A 13016-nucleotide genomic window follows, 5' to 3' on the forward strand; every position below is an offset into this window, starting at 1 on the left:
ATCAAGTTTTACAATTTGTAGTATGGACGCCAACATGCTTTCTGGCTGTTCTCATTCTCAATCCTATGCACAACATATATAAGTCAGAAGGTCAAATTTCAACGCCCCAGTGTTATGATGAAGTAGTCCCAATTGTATGCACACTGCATGCAACAGTATTGACTTTATAATGGCAGCTGCAGTACATCCTAAAAGAGATAATAAAAATAATGAGCATAGGAATGTAGCTTAGGATCCACCCTCATGAATCCTACTGACTGTGGCGTTCCACTGTCTTCCTCTCTTGCGCCAACATGTGCTGCATATTTGTGGTTTTAAGTGAAACAACAACACAACAACAGCTGGATTGATTGTAATGAAATTTGGTGCACACATTCTTTCTCTCCTCAAGATGAATTCTAAAAACTTTGATGATTATCTTATCTTTTCTCATATTGTTTTCCAAATGAAAGTAGAACTAATGGAATAACGTTTGTTGTATACAATTACAGATGTCTAAATTACTATTAAATTTCAGGGACTTCCATATCAAATTAAGGATACAACAAACAACAACAACAAAGAAACATTAAAAAGTGATCATTTTTGTTAAAAATTAAATTTCTTTTTTACATACAAGAAACTCAAATTTCAAATTGTCTGTTCATTGAATGGATAACTTGAGTATTTTTAGTCTGCAGCATGCTGTTATGAATAAATTATCTAATTCGAGTGTGGCTCCAGAGTGAGTATGTTCAGTCAAACACTTTCTTTTTCTTCTTGCACACATGTGAAAGCATGTTGTGAGCACTGATCGTTGCTGTCGTGATGGTCACATCAGTTCAACACAAACAACAGTCTACAATTCCATCATCAACTGCCATTTATTAGTATCAAACCACTGCTACAAAATTACATCAAACATGATGAAAATGGACTTGCATACGTGCTATACACAATGTAAGCTTTAACGTAATTAAAGTACATGAATTTTTCTTATTTCTGGACAAATATCAATATATATTTATATATATTATATATAGATATATCAATGCCACTTAAAGCCATATATATCATTCCAGTGATCTAGAGCCTATAAATGTACAACTATATCCCTGGTGGCTAAAGGACCTTCATACACATTTGAGTAAACATTTCAAACTTTCAGACTCATCATATTGTTTTCAGCATGTTTTAAATAAAACAAAGAAATGAAAATAGAAATTAAAGTCCATTTATAATTAGGATGTTTCCGTCAAGTGTATAATATCCATTCCCAGTTTTTGTACAAAGAAAATAAAATTGTCATCGGTAAATATATTCAATTCACAGACACAAACAAGAAGAAATGCTGCACCTCATTACCTTGAACTCTGCTGGAGGTCACTCCATTTAAACAACACTGAAGACACGTGATGAACCGGTGCTACAAAGAACTCATTTGCTGTGTCGCTCAGTGTATATAAACAATGTGTAATCTGTCTTTTGGGACATGGAAAACAAATGAAATAGGATTACATTTATTGTCAGTCAAATGATTGCAGTCTCTCTATGGCAAACCCGTTCAATCCTTCATGAAAACTGACAATTGCCTGGAAGGTTCACGTGAAAACACTTCGCTGTGTGATTCAGTCATCGGCGTCATGGAGAGACCTGGCTTAGATAGCTTGCTTTAAAACCGAGGCATTATCTCAGGCTCTGCATCATTGGCTGGCAACTTATTTTCCAGTTCAGTGGAAATAATGAGGGACAGGTTGACAAATACTTGATGCAACTTCTTTTTAAAACAGCACCCCCCCACCCCCTCCAACCACCACACCCCTCCTCTCATATTGGCAGCTGCCACACTATCAGAAGCATTTCAAAGAAAATGGAGAGTCACACCAGTCAGAAATTACTCACTGTTTTTCTACCAGTTGAAATGTTTGAGAGAAAAGAAAAGAGGCCTATTTCTTTTCTTTAAAAAAAAAAAAAAAAAAGCCTGAACACTTTTTTCTTTTTCCATTCAGAGCTGAATCAAACTTGCCCAGAGACTGGTTATAGAGAAAAAAAATCATTTTTTTTTTTTTTCTTTCAGCCTTGCGTCTGACAGGAGGGATAGCATTTTCCCGCTGTGCAACAAACATATCTCCCAAACTGAATGCTAGCACTCAAGAAACAGCTTTTTTTTTGTTAGTGACAACTCAGTATGCCGCTCAGGGTAGTGGGATGGCGACTGCAGGAGCTAGGCGGCGGCTCCGCCACGTAGTATGACACAATCTCCCAGTTAAAACTGACAAAGGCACAGGAAGGGTTTCATTAACCGCAGGGTCGCGAGGAATCCCTCTCTCACAACTCCTCCGCTCTCCTCTGTGTTCACGCCGGCCGCAGACGCCTTTGTGAAGAGCCAAACAGCACTTTGACACCATGCTAATCATTTCCATAACCTACAGTATGTTCTGCCTTTGTTTTGCTGCAGGATAATGCTTTTTTACACATATTTATTTGCAGAATACAAACACCACTGAGTGGTTAAATCACAGCACACTGTGAAGCATTACGTGCGGAAAACACACGCTGATGGGTGGAACATTTGTATTGGTTGCAAAACAAAATGACTCATTGTAGGTATTTATTCATATCTGTCCATTCAGACTGTAAATTCCACTTGCAATATATTGAATCACCTCCCTGCATCAGCTTTTTATTGGCAACGCAGTGTGTGTGTGTGTGTGTTCCTGTTGGTGTAGCAACACACTGCTGGAGAGTGTCACAGCAGTGTCTGAGTTTGTCATGATGTTTTTCTACAGTGACACCCAGAGTCGCACATCAGCCGCAAAATAATTTTAGCTGTTTCTTTAAACTCAACCAGATTTTTTCTCTACAGCAGGAACATTTGTTAGATAGTGTCAGGTACAGTATGTCAATCACTGACAAGACTAATAAACATGCCTTTCAAATATGTCCCTGCCCATAATACAGAAGTGAAAGCAGTCAGTTTGGCTGCGTTCAGACTGCCAGCCAAAATCAGATTTTTAGTCCATCCAGATTGGAACTGGATGGCTCTTTTGAAGTCCGAACAGTCACAAATCACATGAAATCCGATTTTGGCAGACCCGATCGAAACCACCTTCAGGAGGTAGTTTCAAATCGCATTTGGACAGATGCGTCTCAGTCTGAACCGCTCCAAACACTCAGAACGGTTTTGACTGTCTGTGACGTCACTCTATGCGGCACGCGGAGACGAGGTGTCCACTGGCAGCCGCGCCCGTCTCATACGGGCCCGACGGGGGCGTCCACCCGCCAGGTTTCTCCCCTGGTGCGTCTGAGATGTTCTGCACCTCTACTGGACAGTGATAAGGCCAATATACTGAGGTGACCTGCCTCCATCGTGTTTGTTGTTGTTGTTCTTGTCGCCGTCGCAATTATATGACGTCAGACGCTCTTACTACAGCAACCTGTCAGATCAGTCAATAATGTGGCCCAGTCTGAACAGAGCCATATCCGATTTGGACACTTGCTAAAAACAGTGTGGAGAATCAGCCCTAAAAATCGGATTTGAGTAGGAATCTGATTTGAATCAGATTCGCCTGCAGTCTGAACGCAGCCTTTGTGTCTACAATCAACACATTCTCACTCTCTACTCATCATACACCAACGTTCGGTCAGTGGCCTTCAAAACATGATGATTTAGTGTCAGTTTCTGCTTGCTACATGTATCATGGCTTTTCAAGATGAACTTGTGTCCACAGAAAACGTAACACAGCACCAGAACTACTTGCTTACTGTTAGGAAAAAGATTAGGGTTTGAGTGAAAATATCTATTTTGGTACGTAAGTGGTGTGGCGACCTACATAACGAAATTAAGAGCACAGCTGCTCAAAGTACGGCCAATGGTGACCCCTCAGAAACATCTTGCTGCGTCACCTCAAGCGTGACATGAAATGCATATTATATTTTAATGTTTCACTGTCTTTTTTAATAATTTCTCTTGCTTGCGGCTGCTGTGTCAAACTGAAACCCCCTAACAAGCATCCGTCAAGTTAGGAATGAAGACTCGTAGGTTCAATTGCAACTCTATCATGAATGCTAGTGCTGTAAGGTAAATATAGCAGTTCCAATAGACAACTCACGACTGCATTATTTCTGTGCAGCCCTCAGTAATAATCTGGCTCCCTCAATTGGCACTCATCAAAACTTTGAGGACCTGATTCACAGGTTAAAGCCAGCCCCCTGGGTCAAAGTCCAAAGATTGTTGGACCCGTTCACCAGCCCTTGTGCCCGCCTTAAATGGACCTTGACACTCTTTATTTTATATTAGTTGCTCTGACTGTCTTATAATGACGGGGATGTGTTTATGTTGGTGTTAGTTGAAAGCCAAGCTAAAGTTTTCCCTCTGACCAAGCGCCGGCATTAGATGAGTCGGTACAGTGTGATATGATATTACCCAAGATGACGATGATTTGAACCCTGCTTCTGTTTCCCTGGAGGATAAATGCACATAGCTACACTTTAACTCTCCATTAATCCTAATTACTTCAATTATGATGACATTTAACTTTGTTTAATTCATTTGTATTCTATGCTACATCGGGGTTACATGTGTCAGAATAACTGTTAAACTTAATTAGCGCTGTAGTTTGCTTCTATGTTGACATATTTAATGTTTGGTTCATTTTATAAATAGCTAATGTGGTGAAAAATGTATCAGCTAATGTCAAACTGTGTCGAGAAGCTTTAATGCTCGAAATGAGGGGCGGTTATGATTGATTAAATATTTCAAAGGCACATTCAGTACAGTACTTTGTCAGCTGTTGTTTCATGAATCCAAACTTGTAATAAAAGAACAGAATATGGTTCTGATACATGGGGATGAGAAGAAGGAGGACGCTTGGAAATGGACAATTTAAAAATTCAGGGTGGGGAATGTGGGGCCGTAATAATACGCACTAGCATGAATATTTAAAATCCTCTTATCTTAAATTTAAAAGTAGAGAGATTTTTTTCCCCTCCGCTGTCAGCTGGGAGGTGAGGCAGTGATCTCTGCAGGTGGGTGGCGTGGCCTCTTTTCAGCTTTAACATCAACACGACTTTTTCAACTGAACTTTTATGAGGTAGGTCACACAACCGTGGGTTTTTAGTCAGAGTGTATTCAGGTCAGAGGATACTTGAAAGCCTTGTGCTGTCGAGGAAAAAAAGGTATAATCGCCCCCTCTGATGCATTACGGGACTGCCTGTGCAGTGATTTATGTTTGTAAATATCTCCAGATCATATATATATACCGGGTGCTGATGAGGATGCAGTGCAAACGGTGGTTAATTCTATGGACTGTGGCTTCTGGCTATCAGGGCTCAGGAGGATTTACGCAGTGTTTAAGGGCAGAGGGGATCAAATATGCATGATACAAAAAAATTAAGATGACTCAATAATTCCAGCTACGCTGTCCAAACAGGCTGATATTTCCCTCATGCCTCTCCAGCCTGGAGAACAGTCCCAGCAGTGTTTGTTTCACCAGGGTTTTAACTGTGCTGCTGGCAGATCTCTGTTTTGCTTGAAGTCAACTTCAAAGAAAGTGATAATTTATCTGTATCTACAAAAACAGACCAAATCACCGCAGCTCACATCCAGCTTTCTAAAATGACTTCTTATTATTCTAATCATTGTTTATAAAGTGGAATTATATTTAGTGCTGATGTGGGGGTTATGTCTATGTTCTCGATATAAACTTTGCACACTCAACAAAAGGGGAAAAGGTGACGGATTGTTGGTGTGTTAGTTAATTGACTTATCTAAGCAAAGCATGTGTTTTTCCTCTCCAACAAGCCATCTTTTACTGAACGATGTTAACAGCCAACAGTTCATATTAGTTTTACCAAATTACAAAACAAATACATCTTATAAAATCTAAAAGCCTGCTAACAGAGTCTTCCCTTGACTTTAAAGTCCCACTCCAGACAATTTGTAAAAAATACACTGCTACATAAAAAAAAAACCCAATAAAAATAAAAACTCTGAAAAGGGAATTGTAGGGAATACTTTTTCTCCCTCATTGAGAAATTACTGTAGCTGAAAAAACAAAGAGATTTAGCTGTGCATGACAATGCTGTGTGTAGTTTTATTTGTTTATGTTGTTTGTTAGTGGCAGTGGCTAAAAGTGTTACTGGTTGTCAAACATACAATAATCTATGATTTTACAGTGTAGGTTTCAGGGTTTTTTCCTGGCTTTTGCATATCAGACAGTGATGGGCTTTTGAAGTAATCTAATCTAGGTTGTCTCAGATTGTAGTGAAGAGCATCTCTCCCTTCAGCAGAGGAACATGAAAACACCTCTCTGGTGACAAACTTAGCACAGATTCAAGTCAGTATAGTCAAGGTCAGACATAAACATCAGAAAAACAGTTTGAAGTGGAGGGGGACTTTAAAGGGGACAGCTAACTGCAGGGAGAAGACACGTTATATATTAAGAAGGACATTATGTGCTCTGGCTCAAACCCTGTCCCACTGATAAGGACAACCGCTTTGAGTGCTCATTAACTCAGATGTGGGTTTATATTGTAACATGAAGACTTTTATTGCAAATAATAGTGATTCGATAAAAGGGACTTGTTAATACCATTATTCAAAATAATCAACATCCAGTACATTTCATATGTATGAATACTAGCATGGTCTTGACTGCTTAGACAAGCAACCAACATAACTCCAGACTGTCACCAATGTGCCACAATAATCATTATGACTCTGAACAGCAGTTGTTTTTAGTTCATCAGCAAAAGTTGATTCAAATAAATCACAAACAAACATAGCCGGCTGGTCTGTAGGAGGTATGTATTTTTAGACCAGGTTTAAGAACCAAAAGTTTTGGAAAAACTGGTTCCATTCATAAAAAGTATGAATATCTGTAAAATGGCCACCTCAAAAACACAGGTTAACTTTGACATGCAGCACAACCATACTCTCTGCACATCGTCAAACACGCAAGTGTGTGAAAACTATGACTACACACTGGCTCTAAAGATCAAAAGGTATCCTATTTTTCTCCAAATATACACACATTGATTCTGTTCTATAATACTGTTATATTGGTTCACACCCTCTCTGTTTCAAAAAGTAGGTAATTTGATTGCAAACATTGTTCTTTTTAATGTACTCGTCTGACAAAAAATCAACAACAGTTATGGCATCTAAATGAACCCGACAACATTATAAACTATGCCATACTGTGCCTCATTCAAATAAATGTCACATATCCAGTTTACATGTTTCAAATGTAATTTTTTATACATTGTTTTCATAAAGGAAGAGAATAAATATACTTCTGACCCATTTTCATTATACCTTAACATTTAAACAAGATCATATGGTGCAGTATTTTCATAATTTTTGTAAAACAAGCTGATAACAATTTCAGTACAAACAATAAAATAAAATAAAAAATGCAGACCTTAAAACAAATCACCACAAAACGTAAAAGTAATAACAGTGTTTGTGCTTTAAGTCTTTTAACTGCGATGGCTATTTCTCTATAGGTTTGCAGTTACAAGTTCATGTGAAAATACTGCGTGAACTGTTAGTCCCTCGACCGTGGGGGCAAAATACAACACAATCCAAACCCAAACAAGACCTGCAAACATGTCAACCTGCACGACAAATACTGCATTTTTATCAGATGCAAACTGGCTTATTTGAAAATACCTGCAAGAGTCATAAGTTAAAGAGTTGAATTTTTGCTGAATATAACGCCTAATTAGAAATATAAGTCAGCTACAGGTTTATGAACATTCAATAAGCAGTAATATGTCAAACAAATGTATTTTATTGAGAGGTTCTGGAAGTGTCCTTCTAAAGGAGGTTAATTTAATGTCTATGGTACTATTAAGGCATTGCAGTACAGTATCTCTGATTACACCATGAATTGAAGATACTTAAGGATGAGTATGCCATGACAAGTTTAGTCAAAAAGTAAACCCTTGCGTTGTTTTTGAGCCTTGATATGGTTGATTTCAGTGAACAAAAAGCCACATTTTCTCCTATTAAACGACCTCATGGTTTAATTTATTCTCTGCTGGACATTCACTGGCCCTGTGGACGCTGATCAGCGGTTTGAATAAAATGGACCCTCATCTTAGAGGAGCTGTTAGGCCATGTTTGTAGTGATAGGGATGCTGTTTTCTGTTCTCATAATTAACACGAGAAGGACTCAGATTGGAGGCAAAGCAGGTTTCATTATTGTCCCTTTTTTCTTCTTTAGATCATATATGTTGCCAGAAATCTTTAGTTCCATGACCTTTGGCTGGATGTCGTTTATTTGTAAAGTAGATGCTATATTTACTGTCAAAGAGACCGTGATATACTTATGTGTTGGATTATCTGTAAATAAAAACAGTGGAATAAAATACAGTGCTGCAGAATGCTGCTTTCCCAGAGTCCGTTAGTTAGGTATCATGCCAAAAGTCGAAGCCAAAAACTTCAAGCGACCTACAGTGTGCAGCTGTGGGTTTTCAGCCAGTCGATGATCAGTAGGTACACAACAAAACGCTCTGCTCAGACGCCCACTGGAGGAGGCATGTTTCAAAGAACTGCATCTTTAGGAGAAAAGCTTACAACAGTTGAACTTGGGCTTTGCTTTTTCTTCTCGACTGCAACAGTTTGTTATGACATTCACGTATGTGGATTCTCAGAAAGAAGAAGTGTGGAGTATATACTGTAGTATTTATATTTTCAAGAAAAATGTAAACATAGGGCAGCGATGTTCCTCCCTTCGTACTGTACAAAGTCATGGACTGTGTTAATGTTCTTGGTCAGATGAGAAAAGCTGGTCCCACTTCAAAACAAAAGCCTACACTATATTAAAATATAAAGATACAATACAGTATACTTTGCTACTTTGACGGCTGCCTGATCAAATCTGTGAGGCAGGCATAGTAACTCAAGGACCCATTTCAGAACACAACAAAGCACACCTTCAACACTGTTCATCCATCTATTGAGTAATCATGACAATACAGGTCCTGAAAAAGCCCTGCCTGTTTGTTCTTTTGATTTTTTTTTCAGTTTTTTTTTTCAGTATTTTTTAAGCACACTCCATAATCAGAATTTGTATTGTTAGGAATCTAAATGTCTTTCCTTTGTTCAACAACCCATAATACATTCAATACAACATTGGTATGGTAATTCTGTGTACTGAGAGACTTGGCACAATTGCTTCTTTTTAGCCATGTACAAAAACGGATGAAAATGTCAATTTTCGCGCCATCGTCTCGCAGAGAAAGAGGCATGAGAGTAACTCATTTTGGGTAGTTTTGATATGATTGGAGGTGGGGTGGGTTAGGGTGGGGGGGTGAGCACTGATTCACAAGGTGGTCAATCGATAAGAAAAGAAGAGAGGAAATAATAATAATTATAATAAAAAAAACATCATAGTATTTACATGACAGAAATTTTTTACCAAAAAGCAAAGGAAAGAAAACAAAAGAAAAAGAAAATTTCCCCACACAAAGTAACGCTGATTATTTTCCCCCATCACGGCTTTTCAACAAACTGTACCAGATTGGATTCCAGCCTTCAGCAATGTCAAAAAGGATTCATAAATGCTCTTGACAGTCAGTCATTGTGTCTGGACCGGCCTCTGCTAGTACACGCTGATGAAGGAGGAGAGAGCCAGGATCAGGTATCGGCAGGCCAGCGGGACATGCGCACTCCCTGTGCTCCCATAGGGTGCAGTGTTGGGCGCTGTGGGCAGGAAACAAGAGAACCTCTGATTAGTTGTGATTGCACTTTCACCATTTCAAAAAGAAAGTCAGTCAGCTTGGTATGGTGCTTCCAAATGAGCCCAGAATGCTGCAATTACTGAAGCACTTAAAGTAGGTTTCTCCTCTTGTAAGAGAAACACTGCTGTGAATGTATACTCTGAACAGTGTGGAACTTTCTGTACTTTTATAACACCTGAAAACACATGTCATTACACAAACAGATTACATGTATACCATACTTAACTAAACTAGGGTAACTCCTAATCTTTCCTTTATTGTGAAACATAGGAAAGATCTTCAACCATCGAACAGTTATTTGAAGGAAAACTGAGAAGCTCAGAGGGAAAATCAGCAACTAAATAACAAGTGGAAGCTGCTTTTTTGATTGGGAAACCACTGCTTGACACATAGAAACAACCATTCACACTCCCATTCACACCTACAGGCTATTTAAAGCCAACAATTAACTTGATGTAGATTTGGCATGTTCGTGTTTAATTTGATAGTGACAGAGAGAGAATGGAAGGGGGAGAGAGGGGAAGACATGCAGCAAAGGGACCTTGCACCAGATTTGAATCTCGGTCCACTGCAACAAGGTTTCACCACCACTCTAATGCCCCTATCTACTTAAAAAAAAAAGTAAAAAAAAAAAAGAGTACAGAGTCATAGTCCACGATTACAGGTGTTTGCTGAGGGAGTGTATACTCTCCTTGATTCATTTTTCTGCACATGCACTGTAAGGGCCGGGACAACGTACCCAATTATCATTCCTAATAGTCCAAAGACTTAAAGACAGCTGAAATAGGGAGGAAATATATATATATATATATATATATATAATTATAAAAAAAAAAAAAAAAAAAAAAATATATATATATATATATATATATATATATATATATATATATATATATATATAAATAAATACATTCATAAATTATTATTATTATTATTATTATTAATAATAATAATAATAATAATAATAATAATAAAGAATAATAATAGATCCAGGCTTTTCAGCGGGCCTCCTGCCCAGCTGAGCTAAAGGTGCTTTCAGAACCCAAAGTTCAGTCCGTTTCAATCGAAATCTGGTGTTAGGGTCCTTGTTAGGGTTCATTTGATACCTTGTGAACGCTCCAATTGTACTCTGCTTTGGTACAAAAAAAATGGGGGGTCTCAGTCTGTTTCTAAAGGAACCCCAGGCCTGTGCCATTGAACTGTGAATGTAAAATGACAGGAATGCAGCGTATTGAGGGCTACCTGCGTGGGTATTTTGTGAGATGTACACAGAGCGACAGGTGCAACACGACTGGGAGAGAACTGACTTGGACTTCTGCTGAAGTCTGATGTTTGCTTGAAATCTGGACATACAGGAGACGCTGAATAAAGTCCACAAATACAATGAAAGAAAGGATTTGTGCAGGGTCGAGGTAAAAAAAAAACATTGACAGCAATATTTCATGGTGCGTTCAGCTCCATGTTGCCTTGTTTATTTACGCCCCCCCTACACAAATCTTTAAAAAAAAAATTTGATCCACTTACATTTATGCACTGTGAAAGAAAACAAGACTAAACACAAAACGAACTTAAAGTATCCATTTCACTTCGATTCGGACTAACCAAACGGACCTGGGTTGTTAAAGCACTCCAAGGGGTCTAATGAGCCTCAGTGATTGAAAACACCTGTGTGGGTGTACAGGGCATTAAATAACTGCATCTCACATCAAGTAGAGTAGAATATGATGAAATGTAGTCTAGTGGAAGTCTAAAGCAGCTTTAAATGACCAACTAAATTACAGGTAAGTGCAGTGCTTGATTAAATGTACTTTGTAACTTCAGATTCAAAACACTTTTCTTCCATCTTAACTTTTTCGAGTTTGGTGTCAAAACACATTCCTTCTTTCTCCCGCTTTCATATTAGTGGTACAAAAAAAGCCATCAGCGGGGAGAGGAGAATAAATGAGGGCGACACAAGGTCTTTTTCTTCACATTCCTATCGAAGGCGGCTTTGTTTTCGTGCTGTTTGTGTTCCTCTGACCAGCAGACAGCCACAGTAATATGAACAGGTCTCTCTGGAGAGCTGCGTCAGGCGGTCAGAGAGGGAGAGGGCAGCCTTTCATTTGGAGGGGCTACTCTGCCTCCTCGACAACACAGACACACTCTTTTAGTTTGCAGCTCAATAAAGCACACCTCACAGGTTACAAAACATGCAATCCCTCAGCACACACACACATGTAAGGGTCACATGCATGCCTGCACACACACATGCATACACACACACACAGCAATGCAGTGCAAACAGGCTCTGCTCTACCAGGGGAAATCATGTGGTGCACAGCCCATATCAGCAGGGTGCCTCTATTTACACAGCCATGTAATTAGTTCACAATGTAACTCCTCTGATGTGGACCTCACGTTGCACAAACACACCGAGTGCAGCAACAAAAATAACCGTACTGTACTGTTCACACACGAGATGCAATCATGAACGTACAGTATGAAGTTCTTTTCTGAGTGTATGTCTAAGGTAAGAAGCGACTCCGAGTCATAGAGAATTGTTCTCCCACTGTGCTGTTATTATCGTGGCCCGGGTATTTATTCAATAAGAACCTGCGCTCGTTGTCATTAGACTGGCATATGGCTGTTGGTGTGTTAAAATGAATACAATGATGCAGAGATTGATCCTTTTTTTGCCAACATAATAGCTTGTGGGAGACAATTTTCACAGGAGATGCCAGGAAGGGGCTGGAAAAAAAAGGACACACATCCCATTATCACCTGACACGGCGCTGCTTTTACATGATATTTTCAAGCATTATTCGTCGCCACTGAAGTTGTTTACCTATTAGAGTGAAAACTATAGCTCCGCTTGCAGATGGCAAAAGGGAAAAGTGGCGAAGAGAAGAGCACAAATGGATGCAAATTTTGCTGATGTGTGTGTTAGATGCACGGCTGGCCTGTGTGAACTGCAGCCCCCCCCTCCTCTTCTCTCTCCTTGTCTCTGCCTTTCTATCTTTGTCTCCCCTTTCTACCTCATTCCCTCTCTTTGTATCTCTCCCTCTCTCTTCTCCTATCCAAAGTACAGGATAATGACACAGTTTTCCTGGGCTGTGAGAGCGAGCCGAGAAATGGTAACCATAGCAACAGCTCCTGTCCTGCTCAGCCGGCCCACTGTTGCCGGAGCCTGAGTGCGCTGCATTGTGCTAGCCACGCTAGCAAAATCATTTAGGTTGTTTGTGTTTGTGTGTGTGTGTGTGTGTGTTTGTTTGTGGTGGTGGGTGGGGAATAGGCAGATGTCACTATTT

General features: G+C 39.3%; 1 protein-coding gene across 2 annotated transcripts in view; it reads right to left on the reverse strand.

Annotated features, from left to right (window-relative positions):
• Window positions 1-1388: 1388 nt before the first annotated feature.
• The window catches only part of negr1 (neuronal growth regulator 1), a 158954-nt gene continuing 147326 nt past the window's right edge, over window positions 1389-13016 (reverse strand). For both annotated transcript variants that reach the window (XM_059340712.1, XM_059340713.1), the window contains one exon: window positions 1389-9691. In XM_059340712.1, coding sequence (XP_059196695.1) covers window positions 9591-9691 — 101 coding nt within the window. In that variant the 3' untranslated portion in view covers window positions 1389-9590. The remainder of the gene's footprint in view (window positions 9692-13016) is intronic.

Source organism: Centropristis striata, chromosome 9, assembly GCF_030273125.1.
Source record: "Centropristis striata isolate RG_2023a ecotype Rhode Island chromosome 9, C.striata_1.0, whole genome shotgun sequence".
In the NCBI taxonomy this organism is placed as follows: domain Eukaryota; kingdom Metazoa; phylum Chordata; class Actinopteri; order Perciformes; family Serranidae; genus Centropristis; species Centropristis striata.